Source organism: Nyctibius grandis, chromosome 6 (assembly GCF_013368605.1).
Source record: "Nyctibius grandis isolate bNycGra1 chromosome 6, bNycGra1.pri, whole genome shotgun sequence".
NCBI classification, from domain to species: domain Eukaryota; kingdom Metazoa; phylum Chordata; class Aves; order Nyctibiiformes; family Nyctibiidae; genus Nyctibius; species Nyctibius grandis.
Genome location: NC_090663.1, coordinates 73,647,797 through 73,673,179, shown reverse-complemented (window position 1 = coordinate 73,673,179; position 25,383 = coordinate 73,647,797). Strand labels below are relative to the sequence as shown.

Sequence of the window (25,383 nt, the reverse complement as noted above, 5' to 3'; positions counted from 1 at the left end):
GTTATTACAGGATGAGGTCATCCAACTACTTGTCTGTCAAAAGTCAACCCAGAGCAACAATCTGAACTCCAAGGGTAATACTACAGACAAATTCTTTTGAAGGGAAGGGTCTATTCTATTTGATTTCATTTCATGGGAGAGCCTCAATGAACAGTACATATTATACACCACTCAAAAATAATTACAATGTTAAACTTCCGATCCTAGTAATAGTAACCACAAAAGTATGAAAATAACCTCTTCATTGTGAACAGCACCGGAGGAATTTTATGGAGGGTTATACAGTTCTGTTTTATAGGTGTTCACTCATACAAATGAAAGCAAAATAACCTCTAAATACTTATTTGATAACTGTCTTCCCATGTGGGTTATATGGACATGTAATGTGCTATCAAGAAAAACAAATTCTTCCTCTGAAATTAAGGTCTGAGATTTGTTAAGTCTTCCCCAATGCCTGCCTTTGTTGCTCTCTCTTTCCACCAGCACAGTTTTATAGAGCACTGATTTGCCCAGCCACTGTTTCCTTTGCACAGGAGCTTTCAAACATGTTCAGTGAAACTGACTTTGAAGAAGGACTGTCACTCTACTGACTTTTAGCAAGACAAGCAACAGAAACAGTACTTGCTTTTTCTGTCTTCAGGCTGATGAATACAAATGAGAGAAGACTGAAAAACTAACCACTAATCTTTAAAAAAAAGCCCAGGAGGGGCCAGTGTGATGATCCGGCTTGGCTACTGCAGGGTAAGGCAGTAACAAAGGATAAAGCTTGCACTCTCCCTTCAAGTTTAACAATTGTGATTGAATCAGATTATGTTCCAAATATCTTAAAAGTGATTAGCAATTGAACATCTGCCACAGTACTTGTCACGGTGTCCAAACAACTCATGACCATCCCTGTAAAAGTCTGTATCTTAACTTGAACCTAAATCTGACTGGGTTTAGACTTCCAGCTTTTACAACTTCTTGTAACTTCGTCCGCCAAGCTGAAGAGCCCTAGTCATTGTAAGATGTAACCACATCTGTCAGTGTTATCTAATAAGCAACATTTAAAATATTTCAAGGTTGTAAAATGTCACTGTGTTTCTCTTCAACAGAGAGGAAACCAGAATGTGCATTACAATCTATAACTCCTGCTACATACAGATACATACACACACAGCAAAAGAATTGCCTTTATTTCCACAGAGGCCCAATTCGCAGGTGATGAAATGTCCAGGCACAGAAACTCACACAGCACATCACATCAGTAAGTTCCCAGAAACAAACCCACTAGACTTGACCCGAAACAAAAAACTAGCAGAAGTAGGAAAAGGTTGAGTAGAGAGATGAGCACTGACAGGACATGCTAGACAGTTACAGGCATGTGAGGGCTTATAGCACAGATGAAATTTGTATTTGGACAAAAAACCCAAACAAATAATCTCACACACCTGAAGAAAATAAATTTTATACATGTCAGTCACTGCAGACTATCTGAAATGATGGAGAAACCGTGAGAAGAATACAGATGGAGTTAATAAATGCCTTTGAAGTACAATATAAACATTTACTCATAAGTTTGTAAAAAAAACAAAAAACAAAAAACAAAAAAACAACCAACCACTTATGAAAAGCATGATCAAGTATCATTGACCAAAACAGCAGGGAAGTCAATTTCACTCAGAACTAATTCTTTTTAAGTATCCCATTCTCTCAGAGTGCCATATGCAAATCAGATTTCATCCTAGAGCAAAATTTAAATCAACTACATCTGCACCAACATAAGATTCAGATAAACTATATAAGATTAAAGAACAAATCAAGTAAGTATGAGCAATTGTAAGGAAAAACCAAAACAAAAAAAACAACCACCACCACCACCACTAAACTACAAAAAACTATTGTAAACTGAATCTAGCCAAGAAAATCAATGGTACAAATTGAGAATTGAAATGCACACAGTAAATTCAGCCTGAACCAAGGAACAGTCCTGAAGCACAGCATGGTCAAATACAAGCTAAATCTGAAATAAGCAATAGTTTCAGAAAAAAAATTGTTCAAATTCTAACTGTTCTGACTGAATACCTGCAGATAGATCAAACTTCAATAAGCTATCAGAGGAGGCTCTTTACCAGGGAAAGGAACGACGCCGAACAGAAAATCCCAAGAACTTTGGCTAATAAAATACTGGAAAACACAGAGGGGAAACACAAGACAGGACTGTGAGAAAAGAACCAAAAAACAGATCAAGAACTTACTAGCTGAAACTAAGAGTGCTGCTGTAGTAGGAATTCATACATCTCTATCTGGAAACCTCAGAGAAAAAAAAAGAACAATCAGAAATCAGGCCTAGAAAATACTTACAACCTTTCTTTTGAAAAGAAAACAAATGGAAAAGATTTTGAAGGAGTCTTCCAGAACCTAAGCCCACCTCAGCACCAGATTTAAAGGCAAAATGCAGATGTAGATTACTGAATATCAACATTGATCCGACATCAGAAGTATGATTAGCGATCAAAGAGCTGAAGAAAAGCAAGATTTCAGTCAAACGCTTACAGCCCTTTATACACCTTCTATGGTCATACTTCAGCTAAGTCAGTGGCAGCAACAACTCCTGTCTACTACAGGAAAAAGCCATACACAGTGTGATACTATGAAGGATTAAAAAAAGTAGAGGTTGCAAATCTTAGGGAAGAACAGAGAAAGCTGAATGGATTCTGCCTATACCACATATTTACAAGAACAATCATACGAGAATACGTATGTTTTAATTAAGTTTCAAAAGCATTGGAGAGTATACACCAGCATACCTTATGGGATCTTTTTTAATTCTACAGTACTCTAACTGAAACCCAAGGGCCCAAACCTCTGTGAAATAGGATATATTCTTACAAGGATCCATAACTGGACAGTGGAGAGATGGAAATATGGAAACTGATGTGAAGAAGCACTACTTTCTCTATACCTTTCAGCATGGGACTTAATACCAAAAGCCCTGTAAGCAATACAAACTCTGGTATCATGCAGAAAATTACTAAGAGGCCTAGACATTTACTGCTTACTATATTGTGATCCTGTGTGACATTTCCAACAGGGTTTCATACAGACAGAGGTCTCAGGAGAAATAGCTGGCCATCCTTGAATTCCATGTGTCAAATAATAACATTATGTCAGAAGGCAAAAATGGCAAATGACAGCTCAGAGGCATTGATGGGTCACACTACTCAAAGTGTAAAAGATAAAGTAACATCAAGGAAAGCCTTTGACTGAGAAGTATTACAGTACAGAAACCAGCGCTACACCAAGCGGCATCTCAGGCCCTGTATCTGTGCAGCAGTGCGTTGCCTGTAAGAACCGGAGATCAAGAGAATCATTAGGCAGGAAATGAGCCACCTTCCAATTAAGCACCCGTGAAAGCATCTGGGAATTCAACAGAAAGCCTGGTGAGTCAATCTGGAGACTCAAACAGCAGTTCAACCCTAGACATCTGCATGTCCTCTTGCAGTGGATATCTACTAGTGTGAAGAAGCAAACACACCCACAGCAGATCCTAACGAGAAGCTCAGCAGCATCAGAGCAGATCTGGTGTAACACCAAATGACAAAGCAGAGCAGAAGAGACTAGTTTCCACCCCATGAGCCAAACTGAACACGGAAAGCCGATGGATAGGCTGACCACTCATGTCAGTCATGCTAACTGCATGCATTTTGATAAACACTGTATTTCAGGATTCAGAAAGAACATGCTTTCTATGCAAGTGTACCAAGTTTGACACGCAAAATCCCAACTGCCTGAGTCAACGAGGACAAAGTGTCAAGTTTGTTAAAGCATGCACCATCCTTTCGTCAGGCAGACGATATACTGGCTAAAAGCTTTTCTAAATCTTAAGTATAAACAGGTTTTCAAGTAACCTCTTCCTCAATCCTCTGAATTGAGAGGCTGAAAGCAAGATAGAATCTTATCTCCAAATTTGAGCTACTAATTGTGCTGCCCAGCAAGGCTGCAAAAAAAGCGTTCCGAGTTTGAACACTGTCAGTATTAAAAATTACATTAGATTTGACATTGAAGGCTTGCATCAGCCAGCCAAGCTCAGAACCTCTCCCTTCTGCCTTTCCAATGTGGAAAGTACATGATAACCCCTTCTGCAAAAATATCTGGGGGGAAAGATAGTACTTCATCAACTTCTTTTATCACCGCAAGTCAGCAAATTTCCATCTGCTCTCTTCTGCTTAAGCATTTCAATCATCTTTGGCAACATCTCATGGACTTACAAACTTGTGCTGAATCTCTCACTCATGCACTGTCCCAGCTGTAAGCATAAATAACCTATCTGCAGAATAACTCACTCCTAAAAACAGTTCTTGGAAACTGAGAACAATTTATTTGCCTTGGGAGTCAAAGAGATCTTACAATAACATTTTAAACAAAATTACTCAGAATTTTGTCTCCACTCCACACACAGAATCACAGAATCACAGAATCAACCAGGTTGGAAGAGACCTCAGGGATCATCGAGTCCAACCGTTGCCCTGACACCACCCTGTCAACTAGACCATGGCACTAAGTGCCATGTCCAGTCTTTTCTTAAACACATCCAGAGATGGTGACTCCACCACCTCCCTGGGCAGCCCATTCCAATGTCTAATAACCCTTTCTGTAAAGAAATTCTTCCTGATGTCCAACCTGAACGTCCCCTGGCGAAGCTTGAGGCTGTGTCCTCTTGTCCTATCGCTAGTTGCCTGGGAGAAGAGGCCAACTCCCACTTCAGCACAGCAGCCACAAGCTAATGATACCACACTCTCAATCTCTCTTCCTCTAAGCTCCAAGTGAACACATTGCTCTGCTGTCACCTATTAGTCGCACTAATTCCTTGCGATATTGTTTCCAAACAAACCCCTTTGGCAAGCATTACCACAGTATGGCAGAAAACAGTTAAGAGACATTTTTTAACCTATTTGTTGCATCAGAATGCAAGACATACTTAATAACACAAAAACATGAGCCTTCTAGTTATTTATAAACTTTATGACATGTTCAAGATCCTTACATCCATGAACCTAATACGGTCATGCAGGGCACAGCGACCAAACGACGGGAGAGATCTGAGCTCGTGTCCTCTCCAAATGCCTCTGCTTCAGGTGATACAGGTTGCCATGTAACACACTGGACCCCTCTGGCGAAGGAAGTATTTCATACAGGCCAAACAACCAGGCTGCCCAGGGAAGGGAGCTGATAAGCAGGAATCATAAGAGTCATAGAATGGTTTGGGTTGGAAGGGACCTTAAAGATCATCTACTTCCAACCCCCCTGCCACAGGCAGGGACACCTTTCCACTAGACCAGGTTGCTCAAAGCCCCATCCAACCTGGCCTTGAACACTGCCAGGGAGGGGGCATCCACAGCTTCTCTGGGCAACCTGTTCCAGTGTCTCACTACCCTCACAGTAAAGAATTTCTTCCTAATATGTAATCTAAATCTACCCTCTTTCAGTTTAAAACAGTTCCCCCTCATCTTGTCACTACTTGCCCTTGTAAAAAGCCCCTCTCCAGCTTTCCTGTAGGCCCTTCAGGTACTGAAAGGCTGCTATAATGCCTCCCTGGAGCCTTCTCTTCTCCAGGCTGAAGAAGCCCAACTCTCTCAGCCTGTCTTCATAGAGAGGTGCTCCAGCCCTCTGATCATCTTTGTGGCCCTCCTCTGGACTCACTCCAACAGCTCCATGTCCTTCTTATGTTGGGGGCCCCAGAGCTGAACACAGTACTGCAGGTGGGGTCTCACAAGAGCGGAGCAGAGGGGCAGAATCACCTGCCTCAACCTGCTGGCCACGCTGCTTTTGATGCAGCCCAGGATACGGTTGGCTTTCTGGGCTGCAAGCGCACATTGCCAGCTCATGTTGAGTTTCTCATCAACCATCACCTGCAAGTCCTTCTCCTCAGGGCTGCTCTCAATCCATTCTCGACCCAGCCTGTATTTGTGCTCTTGGGATTGCCCCAACCCACGTGCAGGGTCTTGCACTTGGCCTTGTTGAACTTCATCTGGTTCGCACGGGCCTACCTCTCAAGGCTGTCAAGGTCCCTCTGGATGGTATCCCTTCAGGGATGCAGAATAGGTATGAAGGAGAGAGGACTAAAAACATCCAGCACCTTTGAGAAAACTAGTAAGGTGAAAGAAAATACTTTTTCCCCTGTTGGTGACCAAAAGGAAGATGAAACTCTCGAGTGAGGGTCACAGAGAAGCAAAAGACAGGCATGGTATTATGTGCAAGGCACGAAACAATTTCATTATGGAGAAATATCACCAACCATCAAATACTTTTAAAGCAGAAAATATGTTTTTTGGTCTTGTCCTGGAAGATTAATGCAGTGATGCAAGATAATGCAAGTTTGCAGAACAGCTATGAAAATCCAATTTAAAATCCAGCTTACAAGGCTTTCCCATTTTAATTTTGCTACAAAGGAAAACAAAACCCAAACAATCCTTCAAGTAAGGCACGCTTACAAAGGAAAGTCACATTGATGCGACTGGTGCTGACATAGACATAATCATTTACAAGAGTCCAGGCCTTAATTCAGTATAAAAATGGATCCACACTGCTTAGTAGAGAAGCTGTATCACAAGTGAAATATTAATCCCATACATTTTGTTAGCAGAGATGACTTCTAGGGACTCACTAATTCGAAGCTTGACGTGTTCGCCGATGGAGAGAAGGGCATTACAACTTAACCCCGATCAGTTTGCTGACTGGTTAGTGTCACAGCAAACCTAGACTCGAGGGCAATGCCAGAGAATCAATGCTTCTCATTGTCCAACCACTGCTTAAGTTACATAGCGAAGCCATCTCGTCATCAAGCCCGTAGTCTCATCAATTTGAAAGTCAATTGTCATTCTACAACTTAAGACAAATTACCTCAAGAGCCAATAATGAGAGAGTACAAGTCAGCAGAAGTTAGATCACAAAAGAGTGACAGCTGTATTTACGTCCTCTCTTGCATATATAAATTCAGACCACTCGCACCACAGTGAAAAATCTTGCGTACAATATTTCTAGCCATCTTCAAGGACACATAATCTGGTTTCCCACAGAGCAACCAGGCCAAATTTTATATCACGTTCATGGGTGGGTAACTTTTTAGATTGTATCTGAGTAAATTTCAGCATTATGCCACTACATAAAGTGCAATTAAGGAAAAAAAGAAAACAAGCCAAAACCCCTGAAACCACAAATGGTACTTTTTTTTCCTGTTTCTTTACTTTTGACCAGATAACCTCCACCTCTGTCACGAGAGCTGTATCATTATCACCTACAGAGCTTCCCCAGGGTCACCCTAAATGCTATCATTATTGCAAACGATGTACCCTGTTGATCGTTTCAGCAGATTTATTTATTCTGAACCCTCAGGATCAGCCAGGTCCCTCAATACCTTGCTCTTAACCAGTCTTACCTACCAAGAACAATCCATTGGCTTCCTTCACCTGCCGGGGCCCTCAATGGGCAGACCACAGCTGTTAGAACAGCCAGTGTAAAATTCCAGTATTCCCATGAAAAAACAAATAATCATAAATTCCACTTATTACTGTGCCTACCAAGCTGGGAGCGGCCTGGACACTCTACAATCCTTTCTTTCTTCCTCTCCCACCTTTTGTTGACCACTGTATCAAAACCTCATGTTCTAAAATGGCAAGGTCTGACAAGTTCCCATACAGCCCTTTAAATACTGCCAGCACTAATAACTTCCTGCATGTTACTAATGGGTGTTTGTTTAGTTATGGTTCTGGCAACATACTGAAAAAAAGCGTCCACTCTCCATACAAACAAACAAAGCCCCTAGAAATTGTTTAGCTACTTGTTGCTACTACCTCAATGCCACAACAGCTGCAATTCCAGGCAAAGCACAGACACTAATAAAAGCTACACGGAAAGCAGTTTTCAAAATACACATAAAACTTTGCCATTCTAAATCATATTCACTATACAGACTGCATTCACATACTAAAATAATGGATACAGTGCACAAAACCTGAAATTCCAAGGGTGCGGGGAGGAAAAGCAGAAGCAAAGACAGAACTATTTCTGTACTGAACTCCTAACCAAATGCTGCCAGCTTATCTGACCTTCACAAAAAGGTGTGCATATTTATGAATCCTAGTCCCACTCAAGGACTAAATCTTCAAAAGTGATCTCTCCATCTGTACAGTGGTATCATCAACCAGACTATTATACGTACAACTGCAAGAAGGCTTAGATATACATGCACTGTGCAAACAGGTTGAAGAGAAAACGTCAACTTCTCAAAATGTTTCCCCAATAACTGAGAAATGTTCAGAAAACTGACTGGGTATCTCAAATGATCTCTAATTCAAAGATTAACAAAGTCAGAAAGGTACAAAATGCCTTGTCAGACCACCTACAGTAAGACAGAGGAAGAAATCCTTAAGAGGCCAGGGGGTAATCCATGACAGGACACTCTGCAAAGAATTCCTCAGTAAATATAGCAGGGGTGAACTTCTGAGGCAAGACATGCTTTTTATGGATTTGCCAACACTGTCCATAATTCAAAAGATTAAAAAAAAAGAATTAAAAAAATTTACAGCCAATGTGGAGTGGCTGCTGGTCACTTTCCACGCAAGAATGAGGTGGTTTATCAACACCAAACACTGATGAAGACTGAAGATCTCAAGAGCCTACATGAAAACACTCTTCACAGTGGTGCATTAGTTTAGATTATAAATTGTTTACAAGTCCATAGAGCATTCAAAGGCTGAAGAAACACTTAATCTCCTGCTAAATATACACAGGAACCAAACATAGATGCAATCCATACGTTTATTTTGATTAGCCTAAAGAACTAGTCGCAATGCAAGCAGGTAAGGAAGAAACCACAGCTTTCCAGAGAAAGAGTTTGACTCTTTTCTGCCAATTCAAGAAGGACCGGTGGTAACACCATCAGGTTCTGCATCTCCAATTTCAGATAAATGTATATATGTTGCCTAAAAATGATGAAAGGTCTCGACAAGTGTATATGCACACTATTATAGAGACCAAGGTGCATCTGATCCACACATCTACAAACGTGTCTCCAGTTGCCAGCAGTTGAAAACAATGCATTTGGGGAATGCACTTTACAAGGACATCCCGAAGAATACGGAGAAGCCGAAGCGAACCTGTTCTCATAGTACACACCTGTAAATTATAACTCGGTCTTATTTTAAACAACGTGTGTTAAGAGGCTGAAAAATAAAATCCTCCGAGAACGTGAGTAAGTAACACCCCGGTGTACGGAGGCACCGGACACCTGCGATGAGCCGCACAAAGCTTCACCCTGCGTAAATCCCCAGGGAAGCCTCAGCGTGCTCCGCACAGCCGAGCACCTCAACACCGACACGGCGCCCAAGGCCCCGCCGCCTCACAGCGCCGGGCGAAGCAGCCGCCGCCGCCCTCGGCCGCCGCAGGGACGCCGGGTTCCCCCCGCCACGGCGCGGGGGCTCCGGACCGCCCGGGAAGGCGGCGGGGAGCGGGGAGTGTCCCCTGCAGCCCCACGGCGGTTCCACGGGCGTCGCTCCCCGAGGGACCCACCGCCGCCCCGGGGGAGCTGCTGAGGGAGACAGCGCGAAACGCGGCCCCGCCCTCCCCGGGACCCCCCCGGCCGCCGCCGCCGCCGCCCTTACCGGCCAGTCCCCCGCCGCCGCCATCGCCTCCGTGCCCCTTCCTCCTCTGGAGGATGAAGTAGGGGTTGGCCCGCTCCGTCACCCACAGGGCGTTCGCCAGCAGCACCTCCTCGGGGTTCACCCACATGCTCCCAGCGCAGACAAAGGCAGGCCCGACCGGCTGGCTGCCTGCGGGGCGCGGTGACTCACGCACGCACCGGCCGCATCAGACGCCACCATGCCCGGCCGCCGCGGAAGACGGCGGGCGCAGGGCCGAGGGGCGGCAGCCGCATACCCCCGCCGCCTACCTGCCCACCGCCGGGCGCGGAGGGGCGGCCGCAGCGACCAGGGGCGGCGGCGGCGCCGGCAGCACCCGCCGCAGCGCCGAGGGCAGCAGTGACATCAGCGGCCGGCCCGGCCCCGCCACCCGCCGGCAGTGGCGCCCCGCAGCCCGCCGAGCGCCCGCCTCCCCTCACAAAGCCGGCGGGAACCCGCCCGCCGCGCGCCGCCGCTCGCTCTGCCTGGCGGGGGCGGGGCGCGGGCGCGCTCCCTGCACCTGCGCGCACCGTGGGGTGGGGCCGCCGCGCGCCGGGAAAGGGGGCGGGGCTGCGGCGTGCGCGCCGCCGCGGCTGTCAGCTCAGCGGGGCCGTCAGCTCAGCGGGGCCGTCACCTCAGCGCGGAGCGCCGAAGGGACTTTGCCTGTTCAGCAATCGCTGGCTGGCGGTTGGTCGGTCACTGGTATTAATCTACAGGGTCGCTGGGGAGCAGATGGCTACGTCCCGTCCCCTCGTTAACCGCCTGCCTTGAAAGACCTGGCCTTTTCATCCCCTGGCTGAGAGGAGTTTGTAAAATTGGGTGTTAAAATGGGGCGTTAAAACTGGGCTCCGGCCTCGCCTTTGAAGGAAGCCATCCACAGGAGCGGGGGGACAGCCCTCCTGCTGCAGCCCCCTTTGACGTACCCCTTCTCCAACGCTGCTTTTGAAGGCCACATCATGCCTGCTGCCTAAGTTGGGGGAATTTTTGAGGGCCTGGAAAGCCCTAAAATAAACTGGTACGTTTGGCAGGTATGCCAAGCACACTCAGAGGGTACAGTAGTACGTATAGACAACATATGTTTGGCACCCTCGCAGCTCTGAACGCTATTTTAATTTCCACGTTTGATTCGCTGGCCTCCCTTTAGTCAGAAAACTGTTACTCTCTGATCACATACTTATCTTTGATTTATTAAAGATGTTGAGATGAATAAATTAAGCCCCAAAGGAAATATTAAAACACTGTTCCAAGCTGAAACTTTTCATTCGCAGGCCGTAGCTTCACAGTAGTGTTCAGCCTTTCATCACCCAGTGCTGGTGTGGAGCTGGTACCCAGGGCTCTTCGTGTGGAGATGGACACACGGTCATAGGAGAAATGACTCTTCATGGGGAGATGGACACAAGGTCATGGGAGAAATGACTCTTCATCTGAGGTAGCGGTCATGGGGCTGTTACTGTGTCAGTAAAAAGTTCAGGAGAGGGAAGTGACCGTCTCTGATGAACGCTTAAAAATTGATAGTACTGCTCTCAGTCCCACTGCACCATGGGGAATATTTGGCATTGTCACTAAGGCAGGCGACTGAAATCTGAATGGGAATGCAGAAGAGCTTCTTCACCCTTTCCAAATTTATCACAGAATCAGACTATTTTGAATTTTAGTATTGTTGAAATGACCTCGCCCTTTTAACTGGAAGATTTTGGGAGGGGGTGTATTTTCAAAGAAAATCCCTGAACGAGGAAAATTCTTATAGCTTTGAGAAGAAATTTCAGGATTGTTTTTAAACCAGCTCTACTTAAAACCTACATGCCAAGTAGCTTGAAAGTTAAATCCTAGCCTGGCTAAAAGTCGTGGAAAAAATTCCTCGTAACTTCCTTTAGTAGAGGCAGGATGTCACACACACAAGGCTCGTCAATACTCCCGTGTTGTCATAGGAGTACTGATGTCATTACGTGCTAGTGATGTCATCACTGCCAACAACCTGCAGCAGAACTACTAAAGCCACACCGACATTTTAGGAAAGGATAACCAAACGATACTCTGCTGCAGTCAGAGCCGGTGATGAAGTTCGTTTTCTTTGTGACCAGTGCAGTTGTCCTCAAGAAAGAAAAGAGCATTATCAGAGGCTGGGAACTCCTCCTGCTCCCCATTGCTAACTTGCTTTTCAACAAGTTTCACAGACATTTGTGCATGCAAAACTGTAAGCACTGAAAACAGCTGCCAGGCCTTATTAGTGCCAATTAGTCAGTTTTAGATGATAGCAGGGTGACATATATTAATGGCATAAAGAACACCAAAAGCATAACTTCTAACATCTTTCCTATTTATTTTCCATTAAGTGTTCTAGAGCATTTGAATAAAACTGGAAAGAAGTAAAATGTCATCCCTCAAGTAAATGACATTTAAAATGAGGTTGTATCATGTCTTTTTGCTGCTGTGTTGTAGATAGTACCAAGGCATTTTTAAATGGAAACCTGATCTGCTTTCACAGTAATGAAAGGTGCTGTGCTATCATGGCTGACCTTTTCAGTGAAGCCAATGCAAATATTTTCTCCTGTATGCCCACCACATATTTTTATCCCTCATGTAAAATGTGGGTTTTTTTCAGATCCTAATGCTCCATTATAAAGTTTCAAAAATTGCTTTTTTGTTGTGTAGTTTGGGAACAAAATACAGAACCTCTGGCCAGTCCTGTGAATTGTAATAGGAATTTAAAAAAAATCTGAAACAGATATAAAGGAATAATTGCCCCAGCTTGTTTTGTAATGTTTTGTTGAAAACACTTTATCAGATTGGAACCTCAGTGTGGTTTTAACACTGAAAGGGACTGTTTAAAGATCACTATGCCTTTAAATTTAAAACTTCAACATACATTTCAATTTTGAAAAAAGAATTAAAGAATTCAGGGGCAGATATCGATACAGACTAAGGAGTTATTTCTTACAGTGCTATATTATAAACCTCTCAGGGAAGAAAATAAACACGATTCTAGAAGGACAACCATTCTGTGCAATGTCATCAGACTAATGGACAATAACATGACTCAAGCTGGAAAAAGATGAGATGAAGCAGACATTTTACCATTTGTTCCCTGGAAGACCTTCTTACAATGGACCTCTTTTTTTAGATGCAGTCAGCTAGCATTTGCTAGTGGTTCAGGACAGCCGTTCAGCTGACTAGGAGCAAAGATAAGCTATCAGGAGGTCAAAAATTATCTTTGAGAAATGCACACATTGTTCAGGTTGGAACAATAGCCATACAGGTCCTACACAAGGACTTCCCTTAGCACCTAGCCGTCATTATCTAGAAGCTTAGAGCCTTCAACTGCTGTAAATCAATACCTTATTTGTACATGGAGAGGTAGATATTTAGATTTTTTGTAATACTAATTTTATAAATAGTACTAAAGCGTGAAAAAATTGGAGGACATTGCTTTAGGTGTGATGTGGGATGAAACAGAAAGTGGGGGGAAAAAAGTATCTGAGATTTCTTAGCGTGTGGTCAAGTGCCACAAACCTTAGTGTTTATCTACCCATAACACCCCGTATGGAAGAAACTCAAAGCATTAAAAAAGAATGTCACGTCTATCATGCTCCTGCAAGTAGGTATTACTAGCGCTTTTACACATGAGCAAACTGAATCATACAAAGTAATTCTTCCAGCAAGTCTGCAAGTGAAAGTAATTAAATCACAGCATCTACTACCCACAATTCCCCACTTGCCAGCTGTGATCACAGTATCCTTCAAAGGACGGACCAGGGTTAGTCGCTCTCCAGCCCTTTAGCATCCCAGAATAATTTTATCCTCCTTGGGTCTAGTCTTAAAAGTCACTAATGGCCCTATTGCATACGAGTCCCGTCTGTGTCCAGTGCCTGCTGCAAGATGTATGTTTTGTCTGAAATATAAGATTCAACGCATGTCAAGTCTTTACTCCAAATTGGAACATGACCTGCCTGATAGGAGAGAGTTAATTTCTGTAGGATTGAGGCAGCTGTTCAGTACCAGGCCACCAGAAATATCATTTACTATCCTAGGAGGACAATGTCAAAATGTCTCCCAAGGGAATCTGGAAACAAAATATTTCAAGGTCAAGGAGAGAGAAGGAATCAGAAAGAATCCCAAACAAGCCCCAGGAGTTTGCAACAAGAGGTGGGGCCACGTTTACCAGCACGAAAGCAATTTGAGAGGACAAAGTGTGCCCTAACTGCATAGGCTAGATAAACATCTGCACCCCATTTAAAGGATGCTGACAGAAGATTTTTGGATTTGCTGCTTTGCAGAACACCACATGTAACTTTTTTTTTTTTTTACACCATTTCCCTTCCTGTAACCTTTCTTGCCCGACTTGTGTGCCATAAATGAAAACATTGATTGGCTTCTGCATTAATTCAGCTCAAGTGAAAGATGATTTAAAAATAACAGGCTAGCAGCATGGCATTCTCTTCCTATCGATGTGGTGATTCTTAGTAGGGGAATGTTTGGCATTTCTTCCCAGCACCTGCAGAGCAGCAAGGCAGATCTTTACTGAGCTCTAGCAGCTCAGTTTGGAGCTTGGCACACCAGAGGTGGAACAGAAGAGCTGTGTTTGAATGGTCTCGGGCATGCAGCAAGGCAGCAGGGAGAGCACCTGGCCCTCTGGCAGGAGCTTTCAACAGTGAATCTCTAATTTACCCATATCCAACAAGAGGATTTTACTAAAGCTACCTACCTACCAGGAGGTCTGTTACAGCTCAATTCTTTTATGTTCGCATATCTGACAGGAAACATCAACTTTAAAGACGATATCCAGTTGTTCGTTTCTCTTCCCAGAAGATTTTCATTGCCTGGGAAGACTGTCAAATTCAGGACAAACAAACTGACCGCAAGCTTTCGGTCTGGATGAGGAACCTACATTTCCAAGAAAGGTTAAATAAAATTTTCATATTCTACAATGTGTTTTTTGTACTTCTCTATGACAGCTCTTCTTGAATATGCTACTTACTACTTTTTCTCTCATTGTGAATGACAGCTTTTCTAGGCCAGTCTTTTGTAAGATTCTGCCAGTCTCCTGTGGCAAAGGGACAACTTGTTGCAGGTTGATAAAAAGCAGTTCCCTACTCTCTGGCAAGATGTTATATTTAACTACCCTTAGGTATCATAATGATTACTTTACTCTTTATAAAGTAAAAATACACTGTTGGTGTACCAGGCTCTCCACAGGTAAGGCAGCTACGTGCTCAGAACCCACATGTCCGTTTGTGGCCTGCCCTTGCCTCATGAGGTGTGTCAGATAAGACTCACGGTTTCCAGCTGTCCTGTCATGTCTATACTATCCTTTGAACTCTGATAATTTCCAAAGTGTAGGTATCAGAAAGGGACACAGTATTTTAACAGAGCTTTACCAATTTTTGTTTTGTTTGTTTTTTTTTTTGTTAGAAGCAAGGTCTTTGCTACTTTGGGGACATTCTGAATCATCCTTTTTTGACACAGAACTGCACTGGGAACACATTGAGTACTTTATCCAAATTCTTCATGCAGGAAGAGCCTTCCAAAGCAGCCACCCATATTTTGGATATAACTGGCACTCTTTGCCTTATATCTGGTTTATGGACATAAGCAGTGGGCTATAGCAGAATGATCTGGGTCCTGATATAGCAGTGACCTTACATCAGTATTTATTATTCTGTCAGTCCCTATGTCATTTAGAAACATTGTCATTAAAGATCCTTTAGCACAAGTATTGATCAGTAGACTATTAAAATTATATATGGACTGCTACAAACCATCCCACTCGCTATTATCTCCTTGTTCTGAAATCTTTCTGTGAGTTTGTTTCATACCCAGTTGTTATGACCAAATTAATTCCATATATGATTCATCTTTACAATTAAAATTTCTCTGGCAAAATCCAGACATATGATACCAACTATCTCTATTGACCAAAGCTTTTGCCCTGCCAAAAAAATAAACAAGCTTTGTTTGACAGGACTGACTTCCATGAGACCATATATTGACTGTTCAAGATAAAATACAATTCTATTCTCATCCTAGAACTATTTGTTAACATTGTAACAGATTAATCATTCTGTTATTGTAACAAAGTTCAGTGATAGACTAGCTAGTCCATATTTTGTTAGGTCTGACTAATTAACAAAGCTTGTTGTTTTCAAATGTGGGAACTACATCAGTACAAGGATGAATGTATAAAAATTTCAACATCTGCTATCTTCCAGTAGAATGAAAATAGAAAAAGGTTAAGAATTAAAACTCCGAAGAAGTTATTAAAATTTTCTACAACAAAACAAAGCTGATATAATCATAAAACTGAGAAGAAAAACAACAGCCCTTTGAATATGCCCTTGGAGCCTACACACAGCTGAGTGAATGTTACTGAAATAAGTGGAAAGCCAACAAACATTTGATGGCAGCTGATATTTTAAATGCAATAGTGCCCTGAAAAAGGCACTGTTATCCTACTTCAGCAAGATGCTGGAAAAAAGTGAGGTACAGATCTTGGTAACAGCACAATCTGCCCCTTTCTCTCAGATTCAGAGATCCAACTTCATCTTGCACTCTCCTGTTAGCACTTTCAGGAGCCACCAGCAGCCAGACAGATGAGGAGTCACTGAAGCAGTTCAGCAAGCAGCTTCATCGGCACTGCTTCTTCAGTGAGACAGGAGTGAGAAAGCTTGAAGAAAAACCCTGGCAAGGAATGATTTTGATGGTTTCATTACATGCTCTTGTAATTAATAACTTGTATCAGCTGGAGATGATAGATTTCTTGAGGGACAACATAAGTTATGTTAGAGAAATGCTGGACTTAATTTGGCTTTAAGAGTGTTAATACTCAGTAATTACTTATCCCAGAACCTCTTCATTACTTATGCTGAATATCTCAATTTAAATACATTATTAGTTATCATAAGGCTTAATTACCTTTGCCCATTCATAAACTGGTGAGGTTTGTTTATCCTTAAATTCACGATAATTTTTGTTTACTCTGATGACATTCCTTGCTTTTCTAGGCATTGTTTTTGCTATCTGTGTTGTGCTAAAATAGAGCACACATCTGATTTGAAATTATTTAGAGAAGCAACATTCCTTCAGAGCTGGGGACTGAACCTCCATTAGACCTATGGAAACACAGGGAAAAGCCGGGGTACTGGTCTGTCCATTTACTCATTCATGTACTGAATGATTTACAGAGTTAATTTAATTTGCAGTTAGTTTACTCTAGTGCTTTCCTCACAATTAGTCTGGGGTCTCCAGCAACGTTTCTGGTTGCTAAAACCAGAAACGTGAAAACTGGCTTAGAGGTCTCCAAAGCATAACTGGGCAGGGAGACACCATGAAGCAGAATGCAGAATCTTCCCCCTTGGTTTGGCATACAAACTCAGAGTTAATAAATAAGAATCACAGTAATGTATTATAATAATTGCAATTCTTCTGTTCAATTGTGATGACCCTTTTTTGTGATCACCCTTTACCAAATAATTTGATGTGATTGTGGAGGGAGTCAACAAAGATGTTGATTTGGCAAGTGCTGGCATAGAGATGGGAACATAATTTGTGGTTCTAGGTGTGTCTGTCCAGAGAGAGTGTGTAAATGGGGTGGGGTTTTGTTTATTTGGGGAGTTTTTGGGGAGGGGGGTGGGTGTTTTGTTTTAGAAAGAAGAGGTTAGTATAAATTGACACTCTGAGTTCTAACGTCTCTTTTGTTGAACAGGCTCTTCAGAAAACAAATTATCTTTGATACTTATTTCTGATGCAGTGTCACGTGTACGATAGTCTTTTGAATATGGATCAAATGGGGACGTAATCTTTAGATTGAACTCCTTGATGATCTGAAGCCAGGAAAGCGAATACAGTGTAGCAATACAGGAATCAGAGAGTTAATGTTTAAATGCAGGCTTTAAGCAAAAACTTAGAGAACTTAGTATTAACATTGGAGGTAATAATTCACTGCTATGACATGGCTTGGGACGCTATGACATGAAGCAGGAACAGAGAAAGCTGAAAAATGCTAGCATATACAAAAAAGGGGAGATAAGAAAAGGGATGAGCCAAGAAATCAAGTATTCTTGCCAAGACACTAGGAATCCTTGCCAAATGCATAGGGAAACCATCCGAATTAGGGAAAGTTCAAGAGTTTATGAAGATGATGATGAAAGGACACTGGGTTCATGAAGCTGAAGAACGGAACAACCCCTCAAAATCTCCCCAAATTGAAGACCACGCCTATAACTCCGCCTTAACTCCGCCTGCTATGAATATTATAATTAGATGTTGCAATAATATGAATATGCGTGTAAAGATGTTGTAATCTCTTATGCAAATTGTATAAATAGTCTGATTTTCACTGACTGCTTTGGAACTCTTTTGTCCAGCACGAGCCGGGAGTTCCCCAACGTTGCCTGAAATAAATACCTTGCTGCTTAAAGACTAAACTTTGTCTCTGAGCCATTCCATAGAGCCTTTTGGGGCATAATTTCGGCAACAGATCTTACCAGGGCCTTTTTTTTAAAAAACAATTGGGGTAAAACAGGGTACAGTTGAATAATCACTACCCTAAGTATTTCACAAATTATTGTGCAGTGTGTTTTTGTTTCATTTTGCCTTTTTTATTTTTGTCTGTGCCTTTTCAAGTGTCTCTCAGATGTCCTCTACTTACTTATAAAATACAAGAATACCTACTTACTTATACAATATATGAATATGCAGCATACACTAAATAAATTTCTAGTACAACTCTAGTACAATCAGTGAAGATACATCAAGGAGGAATCTTGCTTTATGTTACTAAATGCTTAATAGTCTATTCTGTAGTGGCTGGTATTTGAATTGGTACTTAGAAATTTCTGTTATATATCTTAAAGGAACTAGATGGTTCCTGAAATGCTGATAAAATATGCTTAATTTGACATCTAAATGACATGTAATAAACTGTTTACCAGTTACTTGCCTGCTTATTGAAAATAACAGACAACACCAAGTTGAGTTAAGACACTGAAATCTGAAGCGCTGACTTTCTTTGAAAAAGTCACATCAATTCCAGTTGAACACATTAAAATCCCCCTAAATAGCATCATGCTGCTTGGTATAACCCAGGAGGCCAGGTTTGCCATAGCAGTTGATCCACATAGCCTGGCAAAACCACGTACATGAATTGGTTTGTGCTAATTTCCTGAATGATCTGTGTAAAGAAACACCAACCTGGATAACATTGAGATATTTTTCAGTTTCTTGGAGTGCCACTGCGTACATGTAATCATGGGCTTACAAGACTACGTTGTGTGTTTAGCTCTCTGAAACCTAAAAGAAGAAAGCATGCAAGTTTTTATTGTTATTATTATTACTGGTTTTGTAGATCAAAAAAGAAAACATACATTTCAGTGTTCACCAAAAATTGGCCAAAGGGGCATGTGTGTGGCATTCTTTGAAATGTACACCTACTACTTCGGGATAAGGTAGTACTCAGTGTAAGACAATGTGATGCCAACAGGACTCAATAAATCTTGAATTCTTAGGAAATTTGGAAGGAGATAAAAAGTCTGTGATTACCACAGGAAGGGAAAAGGTGTGAAACAATTTTGTGCAGAAGCATGGAAAGCCCCCTCTGATTCCTCTCACAAGTGAGAAAACCCAACTGCCCCCCACCCCTGACTTGAAGTTCAGACCTACTCCATCTCCCTGCAATGACTGGATTTAACCTATCCCTCCAAGGCAGTAGCTTGCTATTTCTTCATTAGGATCCTCTTTACTCTCTTCCAACCACCTCTTCTCCCCATAGGCAAGAGAGTGGCAGTTTATTTGGGTATTACAATACACCCATAGTGAAAAGCTCAAATAAGGGTGGCTACCCAAATGAATGTAGAAACCAACACAGTTGCAGTTTCTGCACAGCTCCTTGCTGGCCAAGGAACACATTTACAGCATGCATGTTTCATTGTGCAAGTTACAGAAAAATACAGAAGTTGATTGTTTGAAAATAAAAATGCAAAATTAGTGGTATATTACAGAATACCACTCACATCCCTCTTCACCCCCCAGAAGAAATTGCTGTTGTGGGCTGGGCAATTACTTCATTTGTTTGCTCATGATAATGGCTCCTGTGGAAGGAGCTGCTCTGTACTCCCTGTGCTGATGGAGCTGTACAGGAAGAATTTGGAGTGAGGGAATAAGGGACCAGTAGGTTCTAGTAAGAATAAGCTGCCCCTCAGGAATACTTAAAAATGATTCTTCATTTCCCTTCCATCCCACTGCTTAGGAAAAACTATCCACAGTAAATCAAATCTTGCAGTTGGCTACCTGTATTAACAGTAGCTTTCTGTAGAAAAGTATGGTTTGGATCATTTTCAGGTGGATAATCCCAGTGGTGCAGACCTCAAAAACTAAAGAGGAGGAATTTCTTTAGATTTTTCTCTTTTGCTTGAAAACAGCCACTGAGAGCAGTCATGGAAAATATCAGCTCTGAAAGAAATCTGATGAGAAAGTCACACATACCTGACAAGTCATGAACATGCAGAGCTTTGGCAATTGGATTACAACCTGAACTACAACACAGACTACCCCAAGAGCTTTCAGTACAATTAATATTTTATTTTGCTGTTAATTTGATTTGCAATTCACATGGGCTATTATGTCCAAAAGGATCTCGACAACATCTTTTGTAGTGATTTCTATAGTTTTGTTAAATGTCTTATAGTAATTCTGATATCTTTTTACTCTTTGCTCACTTACTCTGATGTAGCAGAAAGCATATGTAAAAGTTGATCTGTATCAGAAATGAAACTTCTGTAAACATCAGAAGTTTTAAAATGGTTTTTGTTCCAAAAACTCAGTACACTTTTACTATAGTTTAGAGTGCGACACATCAGAGATATGTTAGAAATCAATAGTCAGGAAGATGTATCTCTGTATGAAGAGCTTTACTTCTAAATTTTTTTTGGCTGGAAATTTGTGTTAGAGACAGGTTTTTTCCTAGAGAAGGCCTTTAGGCCATACAGCAATTAAATCTGTCTGCACCAGAGAGGATCATGCCTGTGCTTTCTACCACACATACCCAAATTTCCTCTTAACCCTTTCAGAAATGTAGCATGGATGACAGGTACTCCCAGCTGAACTGCCACCCTGCTTGCCACTGCAAGTTAAGCTCTCTCTGTAGAACCTTATATATTGATTTAAACTTTAATTTTACACATCACACTTCAAGAAGGGGGAAAAATAAAACCACAAATAGCCCTGTTTGTGGTAAGGATTTTGGGCTCATGAAAATTACAATAACTTACACGAAGGAAAAAATAACACTGAAATAATGTGAACATTTGTAAAATATACAGATACACATTTTATTAATCTATATGCATATAATTATATATAATGTATAAAATGCATTTGCCAGTAATAAATGGTGACAGTCAATATCTGGTGAACCATTTGCTAATTTTAATTTTAAAGGAAGTTATCAGTATACATACTATGGTCATATTCACATGACAATTTCCAACAGTCCTGAATTTCAACACTTTGGAAAAACTTGCAGTTTTAGACGTCTCAGAAAACTGAGATAAACAGGAAGGTCAAAGTTCAGATGCAAGAAGGAAAGAATTGGGAGACTTCTGAGCCGTGTATGTACTGATGTAACTGAGGTATCTCCAAGGTAAAATTAAAGCTCTCATTTTAAGGTAATACCCAATTAAAAGGCTAATAACTGTCATTTTGTTCTGCTTATAAGCAGCACCACTTTAGTCTTTGCTAGCTCACCCTGCCACCCCAGGAAAAAGCAGCTCCCACTATTGTTTCTCATGATGGAGAAGGCCTGCTGATGCAGCCCAGCTGCCACATGGCAAAAGCTACAGGGAGCTTGTCTTCATTTGGGTTTATTTGTTAATTAAGCCACAGTAAGTCACACGCAGTTTTAGCAGCGCAGACAAAAGCAGCTCTTTGGCAGGCTCCTGGCTGCTGCTCCATCTCCCTTCTCCTAGCTGCCCACCAAGCAGCTGCTGAAAATCTGGGATCAGGGTTTCTGTCTCCACACAAAATGCCTACTTTTACTGGCTGCAGCGCTAGCCCAGGCACTCGGCCAGCTTCTCCACCAGCCTCCTTACCATCACACAGCCAGCCTCTGGTACAAGAGGTGTTTTAAGCCAGAGCTAGCCTAGCCTAAGTGGCTGTGAGCTGCATGGCAACCTCAGCTCCAGGTTAATTCGGCTCAGTACTTTCCTCCTTTCCAGGCATCCATAAAGGTTGTACTATCTTCCCAGTTCCCCCCAAAGCAAAGACAAGCTTTCCCTTATTTGTGGCTCTGGATCAAAACAGATTTGTAGAAAGCATCAAGGCACCTACTCCCATACACGTATGTAGAAACAGCAAAAGCACAGTTAAATGCAACAAAAATGCGCTTGATGGAGGCTCATACCCTGTCTGGATGCAAGTATGCAAAATATTTGCTATCAGTGGTGACACCCTCATATGTCATTGCTTGACAGCATCAGAGTCCAGGGCAAACTGTGCCTTTGAGCCATTCCAGTAATCTCTGCCAGGGGCTAAGAGAGGAAAGTGCATCATTCTTCAACACATTCTTGGCTATTGACAAGCAAAAGTGAAAGAAAGGGGTGAGAGAAATGGAAGGAGGAGAATGCAGAAGGAAATGGTTTAACATTGAAGGAAAAAGAAGAGAAAGATATGTAAATATAGAAATAAAAAGCAGAAAAGCAACTAATAGAAATGTGTGGAAGAAGGGGTGAAGAACTGGCAGTCAAAAAGGAAGAAATAAAAGCAAGCACTGAGGCAGCACATCAAACTATCAGTGTTTTAACATTGGCAGATTCTTTCAGCGCCTTGGTACCTGCTTTCTTGCTTCACAGGAGAATTCAATCAACAAAACCATCATGGTAATTCATGCCAAGGTGTATGCAAAGCTAGCACTGCCAGATCCCGACAAGTACTACCAGAGTGATGTGCCCTGTGCTTTGCAGTGCTAGTGCATTGCTTTCTGCTCAGACTGTCTCCTTTGCTAGCTCCTCTAGGCAACTCCCTTTTGTCTGGGGTGGTAATTGCAATTTATGCAATTTAGGGAAGAATTTACTTAAACAGACACATGGAGAAAAGTCATTATCTCACAGCTAATAACAATATCAATGTGCATACCATGGCTGTCTTACTGAAATTAGTTATTCTTGAAATCTCTACTATATTGCCATGTAAAGAAAAAATAAAAAAAAGGAAAAATATTTATTGACTGAATCTTTCAAAATAATTTATCAGGAAATATACATTTAAAGTAGTATTATATGCTCCATTAAAACACAAAAAAGGCTGCTTCTGTGTTTTGGTTGGGTTTTTTTGTTGGGTTTCTTTTGTTTGTTTGTTTTCTATGCAGCATACCGGAAGCAGAGTTGTTAGTGGCACATAACCACAACAGGAAACCACTTTCACCACTTTCATTATTTTTTCTAGGTATGACTAAGTATGACATTGTTTTACAACAGGTAAAGCACCAGAGGCGTTACTTAGTTTTCAGCTACGCTGAGTAGCTAAGCATGTTTTTGAAAAAATAACATCTTTTTTGGAAACGCTATCCCATAAAATACCAGCTATGTATTATACAGAGCAGTCCATAAACATACCAACATACAAAGAGATAAAACTAGTTTCCAAGTAATTTATAATCTATCTTAAACCAAATCTGACGCTGAAACAAGTTTAGGTACAAAACATTAAAATTTTCCATTAACGACAGCCCACAGTCTTTTAACAAGTGAACATTTTTACCAGTTAGAAACTCTGAAGTAACTCTCTATACTATTCTAAAGGTCCTCCACTGATAAACTCCAGTAGTTTCTCTGTAGAATTAATTTATTATGTATTATTACATATGTTGTGTGCATATGCATTGTTAACAGCTTTGTAAACCCGTGCTAATGACTTTGGTATTGTCCCCTTCCAGAAGCTGCCAAAGGCCAATGAAATACCTGAAGACCTGTGGATTTTCTTTTTGTCCCCCGAACAGCTTATGCAATCCTTCACCTAGAAGCAGTGGAAAACCTGGAGGAGCTCCTGTTCCCATCTTCTATGAGCTGGGAGTGACAGTTAAAAGAAAAACAAAAAATAACTAAAACAATAAATCACAAACATGACTAACGCACAACCCCTACATTCAGTTTTGTTTCTAAAGCATCTTTACCTTGTCTGTGACTCCGATCCTCAGATGTTGCTGGTGCTTCTTATATCTCAGCCTGTGTAATAAACCTGGTGTTTGTATGGGCAGGGAAGAGGACACCATCTCTCTTCCCCACTTGGAAGCATTCATGTGCAGCAACTATCTCAAAGTCCACAACTCTTTACAACTCAGCAACTGCAGGGAACAGAAAATCAGTGTTGAAAATAATATCCATAAAATATTGTACACGTGTTTTGCTATGGAAGCACAGATAGCTTCCACATAAAGATCAGTCTGTGTCATTGCATGTATCAGTTTTGTAGTGTGGGATGGAGGTTTGAGCATTCAATCTCCAAAATTTTGCAAGCAATTTAGGAGAAATAGTTATTTTATATCATAGAACTCAGTTTTTTCCAACAGCTTATCTATGCACAGAAGTGATTTCTGTAGCCATGAAAACCAGCTGTGGGAAATCAAGGAATGTAGTCAGGCAACTTCGGGTTGAAAAGTATTGAAGGTAATGCAGTACATTGACTTCAGAAAGGAAGAAATTGATTCAATTTTACATAAAACAGTCATTAAAGTAGTTACAGTCCTAACATATTTCAAAATGAATGTGTATATAAATAATTTGAATGGAAAAATCTCAGAAGTCAGTTTGTTGAAATCTGAAAGAGAAGCAGCCAGGAATACTTGTCATTCTCTCTATAACTTCATGACTTATTTTATTTGTGGTTTGCTCTGAAAAGATGAAGTGTAATCGCTCTCAAGGCAAGAACAGCTACAGAGATTTTCAGAGACTGGAAAGTCATGTGTGTGTTGATCAGACATTGATTTTTTTTTTCTTCCCTGAAAAAGCAAGGGAAAAAAAAGGGAAGCAAACTCTTGAGACAGAAGGAAATGGCTATAGAAGATGATGACACACTCACACACATGCAAATTTTGGGTAACCAAAGGTCCTGTTGCATGCATGTTTCAGCAAAGCAGTCACAGGCTTTCTTGCACATCTATATTTTTTATACTGTTTTCTTCTCATTCTGGTTGTTTTTGTAAAAACTGATGATGTAGCAGTAGAACACCTTTTAGAGTCAACCCTGCACATTTCAACAGTTCAGCTGTCTAACACTAAATGCACTCTGTTGAACGTGGTTTTGCCACTTGCTTTAGATCCCAGTCCTCTGACTGTGCCTGCAAAACTATCTCACACCCTTGGTGCAAATCTGTGGCAGCGTTGTGTCCCCCAGAATATAAAGAGAACTTCTCATGTCTTCAAACACTAAACATAAACTGGGGCAAGAACAGCACTGAAGGGATCCATGAATTACCACCACCCTCAGTGGTAATTTCCTGTAATAAGTGATCATCTACAAGGTAAATTCTGTTCAAATTTAGACCTGTCTCTCGCTTGGCTCAGAAGATGCAGAAATGTGCCTTCCTAATGCAGAAGGACCTCAAGAGCACTCCTCTGTGCGGGCCCTCATCAGGATAACAAGAGGGTAACATAGTCAATCCATGACATTTAACATACATATACAAGAAACAGGAGGTCCAGTCACAGGTGGAGAACATGCCAAATAGTTACATACCTGTTTC

The 25,383-nt window shown here is 41.6% G+C and overlaps 1 protein-coding gene across 2 annotated transcripts in view; it reads right to left on the bottom strand.

The window, feature by feature from the left end:
- TBC1D9 (TBC1 domain family member 9) overlaps positions 1-9,933 on the bottom strand; it is a 58,109-nt gene extending 48,176 nt beyond the window's left edge. For both annotated transcript variants that reach the window (XM_068402921.1, XM_068402922.1), the window contains exon 1: positions 9,642-9,933. In XM_068402921.1, the coding sequence (XP_068259022.1) occupies positions 9,642-9,768 (127 nt within the window). In that variant the 5' untranslated portion in view covers positions 9,769-9,933. The remainder of the gene's footprint in view (positions 1-9,641) is intronic.
- Between the last annotated feature and the right edge of the window lie 15,450 nt (positions 9,934-25,383).